This window comes from Anas acuta, chromosome 3, assembly GCF_963932015.1.
Source record: "Anas acuta chromosome 3, bAnaAcu1.1, whole genome shotgun sequence".
Taxonomy (NCBI): domain Eukaryota; kingdom Metazoa; phylum Chordata; class Aves; order Anseriformes; family Anatidae; genus Anas; species Anas acuta.
This window is the reverse complement of record NC_088981.1, coordinates 27578564-27597947: the sequence shown is the minus strand read 5'-3', so window position 1 is coordinate 27597947 and position 19384 is coordinate 27578564. Positions and strand designations below refer to the sequence as shown.

At 35.3% G+C, this 19384-nt stretch overlaps 1 protein-coding gene across 1 annotated transcript in view; it reads right to left on the bottom strand.

The window, feature by feature from the left end:
• WDR64 (WD repeat domain 64) overlaps positions 1-19384 on the bottom strand; it is a 46480-nt gene extending 27096 nt beyond the window's left edge. Inside the window, 7 exon segments of the mRNA XM_068675141.1 lie at positions 498-577; positions 3319-3349; positions 3352-3449; positions 3958-4178; positions 5520-5750; positions 18613-18629; positions 19240-19384. Coding sequence (XP_068531242.1) covers positions 498-577; positions 3319-3349; positions 3352-3449; positions 3958-4178; positions 5520-5750; positions 18613-18629; positions 19240-19384 — 823 coding nt within the window.

The following is a 19384-nucleotide window of genomic DNA, read 5'->3' as shown; positions in this document are numbered from 1 at the left end:
AGAAAGAAAGAACAGTAAAGCTTTTTAGAAACATGATCAGAGAGAAGAGCAACAAAAATTATTAAGGTGAGCCAGTGTGACTGCTTATGACAAGAAAGAAGGCCAAAGAATAATAGGAAGGGATGGGGCCCATGCTGATGGAGTAATCTCTAAAACCTCACCAAGACAGTTACCACTGTGGGTTGGAAAGGTGAGTTAGAGTAGTTCATCCTACTCTTTTTCCTATTCTATTAAATAAAAGACAAGACTCTTGAATCAAACACAGACTGAGTCCTTGTTAGATTTCTATTGGAATATCTATCTCTTCAGAGCATTGATCCCAGAAATTATAAGCAAGAGAATTTGTTTCCTGCCATTTAAGACAGAAGCCTCTATTTAAATGCATAAGATACTAATACAGCTTTTATTTCATCTTATTGAATTGGGAAAAGAATCACAACAAAATGATCTCTTGGATAACCTACTCTGTTCATACATAATGTAAGCCCAATACTAACCTCCAGTGACAATGACTTTTGCTTTTCCACAATATATGAAGGCATTCACCCCTTTAGGGACAGAAAATTCCTTTACAGGTCTGTAATCATCAATAAAACAGTTAATCAGGTAAGAGTATAGGAAAATGCAGTCTACAGTCATTCCACTTTACTCTTCTGTAATATATAAAATAGATGTTTGCATAATGTATACCATATCTTGTTAAAAGCAAATTGATTTATAACTGACTTAGATAGTAACATCAATAAAACTGGGTCAAGGTGCACTTTCCAGTAAAATAATAGATCTCTGATTTGAACAGCTGAATTCTTTACCAGTCATACTCCAAACAGAATCCTAAAATGGTAACTGTTGCTAAAGAAAGCCGTTATACATCTGCATGCTTAAAGTTCTTCACTGAACAAAGGTATCAAACCATCTGCCTTTGCCTGTTTCAGCAATAGAGGTCTATTGTGGCTACTATTTTGCATAAACCAACTGCAATTAGTTTTGTGCTGCTTCTGTATAATAGCATTGTGTAATACATAGTCACTATTTTACCTACTTTGTGTAAAAACATGAAGAGACTGCAAGTTTCTAAAACTCATTTTTACAGATTTATTCTGTTGTGTTTACTAAAAGAAACACAGGCATTCAAACAGCCAACACAGACTGAGATTGACTCTGTGACCCTTTTCCTACATCAAAAGCTTAGCCTATCCTTTGAACAACCTCTGCTTCTCTCTCCATGTTTCATACTTTACTACCAATGAGCAAGTATTTTCTAGAATTTTGGATTCAGCAACAACATGCCTAACACCCATTTATGCCAGGAAATGATGACTGTCAGTGTAGTTGGGCAATACAGACAGAAATGAGTACTCATTCAAAGATACATTTTTTTCTTTGAAATCCAGACAGTTAGGTCTGGATTTATTCTGAGCTAGAAAGTAACCACGGCTCTTGCAAACCATAACTGTGGGTGGTGGTAAATTTGCTAAAAGACTCTGGAAACTTTTGGGATTAGTGAAGGAACCTGTTCTTGGCAGGTCTAAGTAAAAGGTTGTTCACTCCCCATTACCTAACGGAAGAAAAGCTTTCTTTTCAGAACCCTATCAGAGGAGTCTGTATTCTCTTAATAGTGTAAAAGAGCAAGTATTTGATTTAAAATTGTGACTGGCAGATGACTTCACAATATCTCTTTTTTTTTTTTCCTTTAATTCTTAAATTTAATACTTCTGTATAACTCTCTACTGGTTCCTTAATGAACAGTTTTGATTCTCTTCCAATGTTAGTGTGAATAAGGGGTTCTAGCAGTGTGAGGTCCTGTCCAAGTCATGGCCTTTTAACAGAAGCACTCTGTGATCCCAGCCACACCTCCCTTTTTAGATGCTTTACAAGAAAAGGTTATAACCATTCATCAGACACCAAAAAACTTAACAGACATGTAGGAGACAAGATTGCATCCCTTTTCAAGAACAATAACATTTGCTTGCTGGAAACTTAATTACAGAAATTTATTTTGTTAGCACCAGTAAATCATATAATTGAACCACAATTACTTATGAAAAGGGCATTTCAATGTGATTTGATGCATGGGCTATTTCAACAATGTAATTATTCAGTTGACTAAATATAATTTCATTTAGCTGCTGAATGAAACTGATTAAAGAAAGATAATTATTGTGATTGCAAGCACAATTATAGTCAGTGTTAACTGAAAAAAACCTACCAACACATTTGCAGTTAACATTCTGTATAAAAAGGAGTGCATAGCTGTAGCATTTACTCTTTTGACTATACTTCTGATTCTCCAGTCTCTGTTTTCTTTCTCCTCAAATTAACTGTTTTTCCAAAACTCTAGCAAAATCAAATAGGACTTCCCAGCTTTTCTGACATAGTATATGACCTTAAACAAGCTATGATTAATTTATATTTCACATTCCTCAAACACAACAAATATACAATATTCATAAAACCTAAAGTTATTGGATTGATGCAAGAACACAACATTAAAAAGTATGGCTTGTGTTATAGAAGATTATCATAATTTTTGCCACTAGCCTTAAAAATCTATTAATCTCTGGATATACCTCACAGTAATTGTGAACCTTATCTAAAGTTTACAATGCTTTGAGATATTTGAATAAAAAATCTATATAGATGTAATTTATAGTTCCTTTTTGCATCAAATTATGTTTACCTATATTATTTATTTCTAACTGGACTATAAACTCTTCTACAATCACAAACTGGGACAGCTTGGAATCAGCAATAAAACTGGTGGATCATATGAATGATATGGTACAAATAAGGGAGACACAACTGTTTTCCTGCTGCAAACAAAATCCACTTTGAAGCCCTCAGAATACATTGTTCTCTTGGTTTAAGCTAGTTGGTTTAACAGAGCTTGTGAAACCAAAACTGCATATATATATATATATTATATATATATTCAAGTGTGTTTCGTTTACAGTTATATATATATTATATATATATATTGGATATAAAGTTCAAATGAATAGATACATGATATACAAGTAACTAAGTAATCTATTTTATAACTAAAATTTGCATACTGAGAAGTTAAAGCAGATAATATTGCAAGTGTAACTTATTTTTAGGGGTGGTAAATAATAAACATATAAGGACAGTCCTACATTAAAAGTTAGAAAACAAAAACATTCAAGTACTTCAATAGTTGTATTTTTATTTGTATTATCAATGCTTTGGATAAAGATATTTTCAATACAATAGGACAGCATCTTGCATAGCACAGATCTCATGCAAACTTCTAAGGCAAGAAGTATGTATTTTTTTTGGAAGATGTGATATACATACAAGCTATCCTCTAGTCTCTTTATGTCATCCAAAATGAATGAATACTGTCTGAGGAGCAGGATCTGAAACAATTTAGGTCAGAAATGTACTTAACTTTCACAACCCAGTCATCATGTAGTTTGCGTTTAACATTAGGGATATAAATTGAGATGTTATTAGGATATAATAGCATCTACTGTAATATGCCCATGGTTGAATAGTTTGGTGAATGCGATTATATGCAATAAATGCTAGTGTTTCATATCCAGGCCAGATCCAGAGCCACTCTTGCAGCTGAAAAGCAAGCAGGTCTTAGAGCAGAACTAAGGTTAGAGTTGAATCATGCACTTCTCTAGCAGCAATTATGCTTCTATCTAATCAGAAACAATAAGGCTGTCCCTATGTCTAGATAAAAGCAATTGTGAATTCTTCCCTGGACATTTGCTCTGTTGCCTTGCTACTGTAAGATCTCCTCCTGAAAATTACAGTATTTCCTTCACACAATGAAAAGCAAATTACACTTTCTGCATTTTTTTTTTCTTTTTTTCTTTTCAGGTGGGGTTAATTTACGCATAGAAACTAATCCTCCACCCAGACCAGAGAACACCCAAATTCAACAAATATTGCCAGACTGATAATATTTTATCATAAGTAACTTACATGTTAAAAATTTTGGAATCCAAAATCTGAATCTGTGATTCCTTTTCACCTTTACATTACTTCAATCCGAAGTGATCACCGGTCACTTTAAGCAGGTGAACCTTATCATCTCCCTTTTCATCTCCCATTATGATATTATCATCAGCCAGGTGATCTGACATAGTCACCGTGCAAACACAGAGCAAACCATTTTCCATTGGTTTTATGATAAAGCAATTATTCTGTGAAATTCAGTAGTTAATTGGAATGATGTATTTGCTACAATCGTAAATGGCTTCCCTGTCAGAAAAGAAGGTGCCATCTAAAAGAAAATGTGAAATGGTTGACTTACAGAATTATTCAAACCATAAAATGCAGCAATAATACACACAGTGTAGGAGTTATTACTACAGCCTAAGAGTATCAAGTGTACTTACATGGGCAGGCTTTTGAATTTTTAGGAATTAAGACAGTGGCAATGAATACAGTGGCAAGCCATTGTGGTATTTTGCTATACTGAGAAGACCCGGGAATGAGATTTTGGGTCATCTACATTATACTGTTTATTGGTTCTACTGTCTGACTCCATCTGTTATTTGATTAAAGCATCCTTGCCAACATAAACTGGCAATGGTTCATATGCCATAGGAATTAACCACTTCGTGGTTCTCTGTGTAGCACAGAAACACTGAAGAGACATAACACAGATACAGACTGTCTGAATATTATTCCTGGGATCTCAGAAGAGAACTGTTCCTATTCATCCAAGACAGTTTCAAATCTCACTCATGTAATGACTGGAGGAAAGCCCTATGAGAATATGTGTTTGAGCCTTCCTTCCCAGGAGTCCAATTGAATTGGCAGAATGACTTAGATTGACTTAGCTGAGCTTGGGAACAGACCTTTTAATATTAAGAGAACAAATGAAAAATCCTAAGGCTCAATCTTATTCTAAAAGCATTTACTTTACTTCATCTCATCTTCTCAGCTAACTCAGAACTACTGTGAAAAGACCCTGGAACTAAAGAAAAAACCTAAGAAATGGATTAGAAATGTTTGCAAAACTTATATTTTGTAATAAGGCATTCAAGAAGACTTTAACTGCTTGAACATATGCTGTCAACATCAAGATGCTTTTACTCTTGAAAAATCCTGAAAATGTAGTATTTGAAGAAAGGTTTTCTTTAAATCAAGAAGTTACCTCAAAGGACTCTATGCTGAATTCCTTTGGAAGACTTGTCCCTTTGTTCTTTAAATACAGTTCAAGATAAACATGCATATACATCAGTTATAAATGTGAACATATACACATCAGATATACAGAGAAAACTAAACTGCTTTGGTGGTCTGTCTGCAACATAGGACCATATTTTCCTCTTTCTTGAAAGTTTTTAAGACAGTCTAAAAAGCCTGTTTGGTGTGGAAGGGTATTCCTTCTTCAGTATTCCACTGTTTCACTGAGTTCTTACAAAGACAAAAGTTAATGCCTTCATCCCGTCGGACAAAAGGATACATGAAAGTACATTGAAAACAAAGAGTAATCTTTTCCAGACCCTCCTTTTTTGCGTGATCCAACATACTACCTGACTTCCTTTTGATTTATAGTCCCAGACGATGATTGTCCTTTCAGTTACAGCCACAACACATTCCATCTGAGTTAGGAAATCACATCCAGTGATCTCGTCTGTTGTTAAAATACATATTTTAAACCATCTCCACATAAATTCCATATACTCAGCACTAAATTCAAACCCAGGTAATGGGACTGGGAATTCTCCAGAACAGCTCTTAAATGAAATTGCCAGGTTCAACCTCTGTTATCACTAACTCATATCAGATGCAGAGGAGCATTTCAGAAGTCTTATTCCATGGTTTATTATAGAGACTTATACGTATGTTACTTCTGCATTAATTTAATGTGCTGAAATATAAGGTGCTTTCTGCTATGCCTGTGGTGGTATATCTGAGTTACAGATTTGACAATTTGTTTATTAAGCCTCATCAACACCTTAGGCTTAATAAAAAAAAAAAAAAAAAAAAAAAAAGGATGGTTAAGAGTCCATCAGAAGCCTGAATGGATAAGTACATCTTTGCTCAGCTTCAGTTTTGGCATAAGAACAGTTCAGAATACCTTAATGAGGTTACTGAGTTGAAAGCCAATGAATGACTGCTCAAAGAATTCAAGCATTTCAGCTCTGACGACTTAACAGGTTTCCTTTCATTTCTGAATAACCATCATACGAGTCCCTTCTAGCCCAACACATTAACCAGTAGGAAAAAGAAAAAAGATTTTACGAAATGACATGAAAAGTTCTCACCAACTTTTCAGGCAACAATTCCAGCATTCATGGAAGCATGTCTTTTCATGAGAAAAAAAAAAATCATTAACAAAGACAGATATGTGATTTTGTGCAAATAACAAAGTATACATGACAGGGAAGCTGCAGTTAGGAGAAGAATTTATGAAGGAGTTTTTCTGGTAAAAGCTTAAATCTAGCTATTATTAGTTGATATATTTGTATTACTTATCCTTCTCTGAAGATGACAGAAAAAGATGGCATTATGAGTGCATTTATTTTTGCTATGTCCCTGCTCACTCTATGCTGAAATTCCTAAATAAACTTTTTTTCTGTAATTCTTAAAAGGTATTGTAATTCTTAAAAGGTATGTATACTACTTAGAACAAAAGATAAAAGTCAATCTAAGAATCTTGTTAGATTCTTCCCTCTACAGAAGATATATATTTCTAATTACTGACTGGCAGCCTAAAATTATATCTGAAAAAAAAAAAATCATGTTGCAACATATAGCATGCTATTTCTATACCCAGCAAAAAGCAAGAATTAGTAAAATATATTCTGGATTTATTCTCTTCTTTGCTTTTGTATTATTTGTAGGCACAGTCTTATCTGATAATACAGTAGCAAAAGTAGGAAAAAAGATGTTTATTGCACCAGTTTATTAGAAGTTGGGAGTCAGGAAAAGATCCAGCATAGCTAAATTGAAGCTTCCTGGAACAGGCAGCAACAGAAATGTTTTCATGCATGAAGGATTCACATCTCAAGTTGCACTAAATTTGTCTTTATTAATTTCAGTGAAATTACTTAAATTACATCAAAGATCCATAGATATAAAGGGCTGGGGAGTCCACTATAATAACTGAGTTTGGCTTTCTGCATTGCATGCTCCAAAGAATGTCAACTGAGAAGTTAGAGCCTAACAGAGATGAAGAGACTGTTCAAGTTGGGCAATACTGCCTGCCAGGCTAGTTCTGTGTTCAAAGACCTTAGCCTTCAGAATGAACAGGCTGAATAAATAGCAGAGCATGGTGCTCTGTCCTAAAGATCCACAATGAAATCTAAACAAACTCCTAGTAGGGCTTGAGACTGCTCATAAATTAGTAGTATGAAATCCTGAAGAGAGCAATGAGCGAACTAACAACAGATCAGCTTGATACACTGAGAAGTGGCTGATCGAAGAGTAAGGTTCGCCACAGACTACCAGCAAAACGTGCTGGCTAATTCCAGCTTTAGAGCTAAGGTGTTAAGTGCTTCTCCTTAGCACTACAGAACTTGACATACAAGCGGCTGCACCAGGTTTTGCTATTTCTTTCTTCTGTTCTGTCACTTCAGGGCTCTATCTTCATTCTTTCATATCCAATACAATTTCTGATTTTGGCTTGCCTGGCCCTAGCTTCCATCCACTGGGTCTGTGTATGCTTTTCTGCGTTATATTTAAAGGACATTTCATTTCTATTCTTCAAGAGAAGCAACTTGTTCCCTACCAATATTCCCATTTAATGATATTTCCATGCTGAGTAATATTTTTGGCATCTATCATTTGGACAGTCCTTAATCGATTTAACATGCACTTTAGTGTTTTGTTTGCAGTGGTCATATTTTAAAACAGAAAGTCATATGGTACTAAGTCAAATACACTACAGCTCTAAGTGTGTTATCTTTATGCCTCTTCTCTTTTCACTCAGCTACATAACCTCATCAAGGAATGAAATCAGGTTTGATTGAAGTGACCTGTCCTCCATAAAATATTTGGAACAAAATCATAAATGATCTGTACACATAGCTCATGTTCTGTATATACAGTCATGATGTTGGGAAAGTTCTGACGGTTGCAATTTCCTGCATTTTATTCCTAGAACTACTGTGTTTTGCAGCCTTTTTAGCTCAACATCCTCAGGGCCAAGATCTCTGTCACTGATTAAATCTCTGTTCTGTTACACCTTTAGAATGAGAACACTAATGGAAGAAGGCAGAGGAACCTAAGTACTGTTCTGCAAATTGTTAGCCACCATAGATGGAAGGTTTGGAGTCTAGTAATTTATCTCTGAATTCAGTGCCTTATTTCATTTGCATAAGGATGCATACAAATGCACAACTTGATCAATTAGCTAATGCCAGTACTGAAGATGGCATAAAATCAGATGAAAATGGCACAACAATTACAGTGAAAAAAGAAAGGACTTATTTCTGCAGATCTGAAGATGAGAAATAAAAGCCCTGCAAGGCAAAGGCAGCTTTCTCGCTAGCTATTCAGAAATTAATCACGAGGTTTTTCTCATAGTTCTATATTATAACATTTATAAGACCATTAGAGGTCTTCTACTAGTATAGTTCACTGTATCTTTAATAAGTGCACTGTGGGTGATGACTTACACTCATAAGATAAATGGCATTTGATTTTTAATAATTGTTTAGATAAAAGTTTTTGAAATGAGAACATTCAATTTTAATAAGCTTATTTTGAAATAATTAAAATAATCGTAACCAAATTCTAGAGATATATCTCTCAAAGAATACCCAAGTTAATACATTTAGTAACATCATACATTTCAACCGCCTTGCAAGTGGAATTTATTTTCTCAAAACAATCCAGAATTTTATTTCACTGCAATCTGGGGTAAGGATATAAAATTCCAGTTAAGAACAGAATAGCTTAAAACATTGCGTTCTGTAAACATCAAAATCTTTTAACAACCAACAAAAAGTTCAAGTCAGTAATAGCCATTTTAATTCTATTTCCACTGCTGCAGTTAGAAGGATGAGAGGAAGCTGTATAAGCTAAGGGGATGACTGTTCAGTGCAAACACTCAAATTAAGATTGTTAAATTAAGATTGCCCTTTCCCTTCAGCAAAGCAGAGCAGGATGCAGAAGGGGGGCATTTTTAAGTAGAGTACCTGAAATTTTCACAATTGTGATACCAAAAAAGTGAATATAACAACAGCTAATCTTTCAAACAGAGGTCCAGAAGGATTGCATAGTGTTGTGTGCAGCAACGATCCCCACTGATCCAGTGATAACCAGCAGCAACGATCCTACATTGCAAGGGGGAGGGGTCCAAACCATTACTATCCTCCTTTTCTCTTTCCCTAGGGAAGCATGCAGAAGTGGAAGCATCTCGGGGGGAAATGCATGAGAGGGTGGCACATAACAAAAGAGACGTCAGATTAGGCTAGGTCACATGGATCTGGTGCAGAGCTGAACAGATTTTTGTGCTTACAGATACTAAAAAAATGCACCAGTTTTGGAACTGTGTCCATTTGGAATTACAGTCCTAATAACTATGGTTATACTCTAACACTGAGAGGTACCATTATATTAAACACACCCTTCTTTCACACTTTTTATGGCATACATGTTCTTGAACAGTGCCTAATTCTGCCATGTCTTCCAAATATCTTCCTTCTGCCAAAGTAAAATGCCATCCACCTCTCCTGATGATACATTATAAGATTAGTGCTTGGTGCCCAGATGAAGAAGAGGACCATGCAGCCACAGACTGCCCACTGTAGCACCAGGCTGACGTTCCGGCTTCTTCCCCTTGGTTTCACCAGGGCCAAACACCAAACGCTGTTCTGATGTGATCCTACCTTTATACACTTGGACTGGGGAAATTGTTCTTACAAGCAAATCAGAAGCATACTATTAAAATTCACTCCTGTAACACAGTGGTAGGAGAAGCTCTAAGATCCTAGTCTAAGTTTCCAGAAGTCAATAGGTCCCAAGAATGTTTCTTATGGTTTAACTCCCCATGTTAATTACACAGGTCAGATTAGCCTTGCAAAAAATTAAATGCAATCCCAGCACTGAGGTTTTGTTTGTTTGTTTGCTTTTTGAAGTTGGAATAGCTGTACCTGTGGTCTGGAGGTTTTTTTTTTTTGGTATTGTTTATTTATTTTTCCTTTTTGCAGCATTCACAATATGTGACAGAATCAACAAAAAAGCACTGACCAATAGCACAAAATACTTACAGAAACTTTTAGGGCAAGGGATCACGCCATTTTGTTGCAGACCAATTGCAGCTCTCATCTGCATCTCATCTTAACTGAAGGAAACTCATTATCTAAAGTCTGCAGTGACGCTCCCAGGGTAAAAACAATCTTTTAAAATATATACCATGTAGCCAACTAATCTAATTAGTAAGATGTAGAACTGTTTTCCACTAATGCATGTATACTCTTTCTCATTTAAATTTTACACTGACAAATGAAGTATTGGAGCTTAGAAGAAAAATTCCTGGAAAATTCTACTAGAAATTCTACTGATAGACAATTTGGTAGAAAATGCAGCATTTTCCTCAGGTTTCTTTTTATCAGAGGAAAGAAATCAAATCACCTAAATGTTTGTGTAATTGAAAAGAACAAATTGAACATTTGACCTGTGGTACACTATGCCAGATTATGCAGAAGTCTTGAGGTCAGAAGTTGCATCAGAAAAATGTTCAGTTTCTATTTATTTCACTTTAGTATATATTGATTTTTAATTCAAATGATTTAAAAAGAAAGAGAAAAATGAACTTATTTCAACATTGGTGGTTGCCAGAACCTTCATCTGAAAAACAAAAATATGCTGTCATAATAACTAGATAGCAATTAAATTAAAACAGAAAAATAATAGCCAACAGAAAGATTGCTGTTAAGGTCTTTCTGAGAAACATTTCTAGATTGTCTGTCTGTTGTTCTACATGTAAAGCAAGGAAGTTAAACCCTCTTTTTCTCTCACTGGTTCACTTTTTTTTTAAAAAACTTTTTAATTTCCTTTTTTTTAAATTGAGATGTTTGTTTGAGCAAAATCAGTAAAAAAAATTTACAGCAGAGTACAGATCAGCTCTTCATCTGATGAAATTGTGCTTCTAATACAACAGTTTTGGATCCTATGAGAGGTAGGATGTGGGATATGGAAACACAAGTTAATGCTGTCCCAGATGACGTTAACTAGTGCCAGCAAAATACCAGATAGAGATATAACCTTACATTGTAAATAGGAATATGCATATTGGTACAGCATCTTTCAACAAAATTAATTATTAGCAGACAGCACAACATGTTCCTTGAAAACTAAAGTCCCAGGGAGGTAGGCATATCCCACACAATCATACAGCAAAGACAGGGTCACCTTTGTCCTCTAACCAAACTAATGTTCAGTTTTCAAAATCAGTTTTAATCATTCCCTCCTGAAACATCCATAGCTGCTTTTTCACCTTCTCTTGCCCATGTCCATTATCAGTAATAAATCAGTAGTGCCTCATTCCCATCCCAGCAATTCCTCAGTTTGTAAATGGAGAAGCTGAGATCAAACTCTTTTTTTCCCATAAAGGCATGCTGCCCAGAGTCATCATGGACAGTCTTTGAGCAGAATTTAACAGAACTGTTAAACAACTGTTTCATATCCACTCACTGTATCAGATTTGACTTTATGTACAATAACATATACTAGAGCCTACACAGAGATTTTTCCAGCTGCCTACCTATACAGCTCTTCTGTGCTGCCTGAGGCAGTGTCCAGGCCTGAGATCCTGAGGAGGGTACATATCTGGTTTATGTTCTAGAGGAAGCAGGAGATGGCTGATAATGCAGTGCTGCATACAGGTTTTGTAGTGTATTAGGTCCATATCTGTCGCAGACAGCAATGCTTAGCCCTCAGATAAAGAACACTCTATCCTACAAATAAGTAACTATTTCTTTGCCTTCCCTTCAATTTCTAGTAGCTGCAGATATGTGAGAGAACATAGGATTTCATATCACAGCAATCAGGGTTTAGAAAAGCCTCCAAGCCCTCTTTTAGACAATTAGATTAACTGGGAATTGATGTAGTGAATGATGGAAGACTGTTACCGGTGAAACAGGAGATGATCTTGAAAGCTATCTTGATGTATACTGTCTAAATTTAGCACTCTTAATGCCATCTAACATGACTGATACTAATTATTTTCTGGAAAAAAATCTGATCAATTCTTATTTAACTGAAGCTTAACACATTCACAAGCTGCGTGATGATTTGCTACCTCTTTATCGTTCCTGTTCCTATTTGTTGATTTTTTTTGGCAGTTTTAAACTATTCTCACTTTCTAGCCAGTATCAAATAAAAACTCTAGATTGTCAACTGACATGATTCCAATGATATAAAGCAAATATTAAGGAAATTGTTAAGTTGTATTTGCTTTCCAAAGAGCAGAGAGAATAACACTAAATTGGTCTTGTGGAAAGCTTGTTTGCACATCAATTTACATCAGTGTGAATGAATAGAATATGGCACTGTCTCTTGCTGCATATATATGTTTCTTAGCAGTCAAATATCTCAGAAGTGGCACAGTTAAAATATATATTATTTAGATTCGCTGATTATATCAGACCAAATATTACTCATTCATGTACATGGAACACACTGACCTGTGTGGGATATATGTGTATCCAAGAAGACCACGTGTAATCACCTCTACTTTAAAAACGCAACATATATACCCAAAATAAGCCTCCACGTTTGTCAATGAACTGCTCATGAACTCATATTTTTGCACCTCTAGCCAGAGCACAAGTCCCACCAAGCAGCGACTTCAGGGCAAGAATCTTTGTAGTTCCTTACCAATAAGCTACAAAACCAGACTAGCCAAAACAAGTAACTAGCTGAGACTTTAAAGCCAGTTCTCTTTAAATTCTTGGCCTGTGGGTGAAGAAAAATGATGTAAAAGTTTTTAACTTTATATTTGGCTTTGTGATATGAAGTCATATTCTAATAACAGGATTCAAGTGACTGCATTGCTAAAGAGCAAGATTTTATTCTTGCTTGTATCAAGATGTATCAGAGCAATTTTAATGAAGTCAAAGGTCATTTGCTCATATCAACTGAGATAGAGATCATATCATGAGTAACTGACTGCTATCGTAATGCCTTAGTCATTTTCAGAATGTACAGTCTTGTAAATGGAATTTGAGGTCCCCAATTCACTGCATTAAGCAGCTGTATGGAAAACTATTTACATGGCAGTCACTGATGTCAGTGACATCAGTCCAGACTATGAGGAAGCAGCAATTCTGAACTTCAAAACTGCATGGGGATGTAGGGGGTAGGGAAGAGATCTATTTTTAACATTATACTTTGTGAAATTATTTCTCCTAGATACGTAAGAGGGATAATGCTCTGGAGGTCAAAGAATTAGGCTTTCAAATAAATTAGTTTAGAATTTACCAAAACTGCAGCATTGCTTTGTTGTTTAATCATCCACAGGAGTAAGTTCTTGCTTTACACACTTCTGTCATAAACTGAAACTAGATGAAACCTCTAGAAGGGAATATTTTTTTGGTGGGAGTAGTTTTTTTTTTAAATGATAACCTTTTTTAAATGATAACCTTGTATCAGGTCACTGCTGAGTCCACTGTCACTGCCCAGCAGGCAGAACACTGCCCAAAGAAAGTACATCTTAGAAATCCCTTACAGCAGCAAAAATAGCTTCTGCTGACATGGAGAAAGGGATCCCAATAAACCCCATCCAATACCAGTGGTTGACAAAGAGCATAAAATATGATGCAAAATACAATTTACATATCGTTCATTATTGCCACTAAAAATGGAACTTTCAAAGTGTCAGCTACCTTTGGAATGCAGAGGTCAGTTTTTCAAGTCAGATGACAACTGATAAATGACACCTGTTAGGCCACCTAGGTCTTCTAAATTTTGGAGACAGTAAGTGACTAAAAGTGCACTCTAATGAGATTAAAGAGAAAATTTAAAATTACACTTTTTTTTTTTTATATATATAAAAAAGTGTTATTTGAATATGGGCATGTTGTTATGGAGTTCAGGGAACTTAGGACACCCTTGAAAATGGAAGTACTTGAAAAAGAGAAACATCAAAAAGATAAAGGAGTAGAAACAGTCACACTCCATGATCTTTTAGGTCACAGGAACACATCCTGCAGATTTTGTCAAGCTAAAGAGAAGCCAGTTATGGAGAAGGAAATTTTGTATTTGTGAGAGCAGGAAAAGAGGAACAAAGGGTCAGGGACAGAGTTCTGGGAAGGAAGAGAGAGACAGAGATGATAAAAAGAGAAGTATCAAAGGAACAAAGTGACGTGTATGCCTCTTCCTTGACTTTCAATATATATTAAATGCTCAGCAGTAACAAAAGCAGCAGGGGAATTCAGGAGAACAGGGATGAAATATAGTCCTTGTAGAAAAAAAATTGAGAACTGGAGCATAGATGGCAGAAGACACAATGGCTATTTAGAATGTTACAGAAAGTAACCATTATTGATGATTCATTTGAAAAATTAAGTGATAAAAAGGAAGCTACTTCCATTTTTCACAGGGGATAATTAGTAGTATGTCCAAATTGCAGATTATAAATGTGAGTTGTCTAACATAACTAGTAGGTTAATGAAAAATATAAGAATGAATGTATCAATTAAGGGAGACATATCTATTTCACCATCTCTCTAAAACAACAGCCATTTTCAAGTAGAATACCCAGAATAGTTTCCAGTCTCTTAAAAGGCCAATTACTATTTCAATAGTTCTTTAATCATGCAAGACAGAAATTGTCTTCTTTTTTTTTTCCTGAAAAAGTTTCACTTGAAAGAAAAGCCTAAGGAGGATGAGAAAAGAAAAGGGACAGGCTGTTCAAGTGTTAAATAGAGTAAACTTCAGAAAAGTAAAATAAAAAAGAGGAGGGGCTACAAATGTGGGTGGAAGAAAAAAAATATCTATTGTCCTTACCAGTAAGTGAATATGCAAATCTTTAAATGTCAGGAAGTTAAAAAGATTAGAGCTTGAAGGAGACCTTTTATTGAAGGAGACCAATTAATGTTGATCCTTTTGCTATCTTAAACATGGTTTGGCTAATGAAGACACTTTCTATGACTTTTCCAGGTTTCTTTGGTTCTTTAGTTCCTTCATTAATGCTGATGCTGAGTGCATCAGTTGTTACTAATTCTTGTGTTTAATATGCTAAAAATTCTGTACCTCGAATCATATTTCCCTCCTTTTTCTGAATATCTTCTACAACATTATTTAAGCATATCATCAATTTAGCCAATGGCTCCAGGAATTAAAAATAATTATGTAACCTAGGTAATTAGCCTGACTGTACTGGAAACTCAGGTAAGAATCTGCAGTAAAAGACACTACTCTAGTAAACAAAAAGATCTTTCTTCAGTTATCTTATTAGGTAGAGGGCCTGAATAATTTGCTACTGCTTGGCTTTCCTAAACAAAGGGTTGGCTCAACCTGACAGTCAGCATGAATTCAGAAGTAGTTTTCTCAACTGGTCTCCACTTCGTGCCCATAGAGCATATTATACTCTATAGTATATGTGTCTAGCTTGTCACCTCTACACAAGAGATTGTCACCTCACTCTTCTCTCCCATACAAGAAGCAAGGAGTTTGAAATGAAGTAGAGGATGCTGAATCATGTGAGAATTTCACTAGGGCTGTAATGAAACATTACCTCATGTCTGATGGCAGCTGGCTATTTCAAGAAGTCAGCTTGTACAACTTGTACCAGCAAATCTGATCTGCAATTTTTTTTTCCTATTCTTTTAGTGAGTTTCAAAGAAATACTGAGCAAAGCCAGGACTGCATCTTTAACTATCCTCTCATGTTTAGTGAGGAAGTAAGGAAGAAGGGTGATATGCAAGTATGACATGCAAAGAAAAAGAGATTTCAAATTTACATCTCACAAGGTGAATTAGTAAGAAAGGAAATGGATGTGGCCTGAAGTTTTGTCTGATAAAGAGAGCTTACAGTCAAATTCACTAGAAGGCAGTTACATGATATCTGATGTCTTCTACAGATAATGATTTACTAAATTTCCCTCAGGCCCTCGTTGAAGAAAATTTTTAATCCCTGACATAAGCAAAGTTTGTGAGTTAGGTGACATTGCAAGAAAGAACAATTTTAAGAGAGGTATTAACCAGAAATCTTCTCATAAAGAAGTTTATTAAACAGAAAAGACCAAACACATTGTTTTCAGGATGGTGTTAGGAAACTACTCGATAGCAGTTGTTAATAAAATGCAAACAACAGGTGTTGGTTATCTTCAACATTCACATAAATAATGTGATGTTCCACTGTAATGTAAAATGGAAATATGCTAAAGAATTAATCACTCAGTAATACCTTGCCTCCTGGCTTTAAGACCAGCAAGGACTTGTCACCTATGCTGTTACAGCAGAGTTACTGTGTGCTGGAATTTATGTCCCCTGACCACCCATCTTCAGGCATAAAATAAAACAAAGATCTAAGCATTTGATTGTGGATACTCTTGATACAGAGTGGATCTAACAATGTAAAAATAATTTGTTTTTGTACAACAGTTGCTTGAAACACTATCCATGGTAAACATCTTATTAAAAGACACTTCACTAGAGCAAGCATTCATAATTTCTCAGAACACTTTGGAAAGTAGGCCACCACATTTAAAAGAAACGAGACAAAGTATTTTTCATAAAATATATAAAAATGTGGATGCTATGGAAGCATCCTCTTTTGATGGATTCAGAACTAATTTACAGACAGGTAGATGAAAAGTGCATCAAGAGATACTAAGCATAGATTGCATCAGCAAATCTGCTGCAGAAAAAGCTTAAGCTGCTATATGCTGTCAGAAACTAAGAGAGGTAAACCAGATCTACTTAACTAATTATTACATTCTTTTTGTCAGGATTTGCTATTTACCACTATTAGAAAAAGAAAAATGGATTACCTCACTCACTTACAGACTTCAATAATTTTCCGGTTACAAAAAAATCTACTAAAATGGTGGCATAGCTCTAAAGCTTCCAATCAAAAGTAAGGGACAGATCTATCTCCGGGAGAAGAAGGAGAGGAAAGATTTGCAATGGTCTTGCTAAAGATAGACTTACCCTCAGGGCACAAATTGCATACTGTAGTCATATGATATTTGCATTTTGTCAAGATGCCTGAGGCTAATGCTTATCAGTGAAGTAGTTCAGAAGACCTGGACATATTGATTTCTACCCTCAGGCTCTATGATCCAAATCCTGTAGCCTTGTCAGGAATCTAGAATATCAAACTTTGCTTGAGGATAAGAAGTTCTGGTAGACAGCTCAGTGCTCTTTTACAAAGGAAACAGGAAAAATGTTTTTATTTAGTTAGGTCATTCTTCATCATGCATTCATGTGCATCAACATAATAGGTTCAAGAATCTTAGAGAGAACTGGGGCCAACTTCCTCAAACTCACATAACCAATGTAGCATAAAGTTTAAGAATTTAGATTTGCAAGCTCAGCTGATGATGTACTAAACAGGAACATCATTGTAGGAAAGAAAAGTAATTCACCTACAAATGAAAATGTAATTTACACAGGCTTTATTAATTTAATTCCAATTATTATTATTATTATTTTTACTAGTACTAGAATTGATGCTGTAACCAGCACAGTACGAACAAATATTGCTCTTAAAAATCTGCTAGAATTAGCAGTTTGGATTCTCCCATGTGTTAAGCTGTTTTATGCAACACATTTAGAAGTCCGAAATTAGCCAGAGGTAGTCAGCAGAAAATCCAGTTCAGGGAATCTCTTAGCTAAAAACTCGTAGAGACAATACTGTCATTTGCAAAACACTCAGTTGTTTAAACTCGTCAAAATGGGGGAAAAGGCAGAGGTCAGCAAAGCTCTGCCATACTTAAACCTTCACTGACATAATGGCCTGAAATAGCAAGCCCCTACTGTAGTGAAATAGGTTAGGGGTAGCTTTGGGGATTTTTTTCATATTTACAACTTCTACTTCCACCGAACACAGATCTTCTGATGCTCAAATTTCACATACCAGGTTTTGGTACTAGGAGAATAAGATTTTTCTTACTTAGACTAAAGTTAATAATAGCATAGCACACAGAATAACACAAGCTAAATTAGAGCTAAATTAGTGTTACCTCCTTCATCTCTCAAGTCATTGATAAAAGTGTATCAGGTTACAGAATAGGTATTACCACTCATATTTCACAAGAAATATTCAGAAAGATAGATTTACCCTCCTGTCTTCAAATGTCTTCCCTGGAATCTTGCATTTAAACAACAAGTAAGTACAAGTTTCTAAACTGTTTACTAATAGAATAAAAATAAACATGGAGCCTCTTTCTCAGGTTGTTGAAATTAAACATCACTTCTTGAACAGGATAACGAAGCCACAAATGAGGTACTCCAATCCAAGACAGTCCTTCAATTTTGTTTTTGCCTAGATCAACTCACACGATACATTTTATCTAATTTTTAGCTTCAAAGGCACATCTATATTCCAAGTTATTTACTTATTTATTTTTTTAAGCAACTGAACGATGGCCAGAATAAATAATAATGAGACTGCTCTTATTGTGACATAGAGAGACAAAGGACTCATGTTACAGCTTCTGTCCTCTACCTCCTGTTCTATTTCTCCTTCAAAATCAAAAAGTGCAGATCACATCTTCTCACACTGTATTCATTAAAGCATTTTGAAAAAAAAAAAAAAAAGTTCAGTCTTACTTTTTAAAACCACATGATTTGCAACATGACAGAAAACAGATAAAAGAATATCTGAAAAATTCTCAGCTCTCCTTGTCTTTCCTAACTTCCATAACACAATTCTGGTTTGTTGAAATGAACCTGAAAGGTGTGCTGGGATAAAGTTTATCCTTTCATGCAATAATAGCCACTAGAATTGAAAAAAGAAAACCTTTGCCCTGATTATTTACCATCAAGAAGTCAGATTTACATAATTCATCATTTTTGTGCTTTAACAGATCACAAGAAGCATCACAGAAATGATGACTTGTAGATGTGGCAACTCTGCCGATTATACTTTGTGAATAATTACCACGGCATTGTAATTTGTCCAAAAGTCCTACAAGGAGGTAAAAAGTACTCTCCCAGAGCAATCTACCTGTTTCCTGTAACAGTCAAGAAGTCACAGTTTGAACATTAATTTGATGTTTTTTTCTACAGTTTTGTTGCTGACACATATTCTCAATAAGAAAATTACACTTTTTAATCAGAAAGAGCCTCTTACCATCTTTAATATACAAGCCTAATCTTTCCTCTGTCTTCTGTGCTACTGTTTTTTCAACTAGTTTCTGCAACTCCTTCAAAGCATTCTTGAAATCTGGCACATTAAGAGCAGAGCAACTCTCATTATCACAGTCCTTTTCAGACAT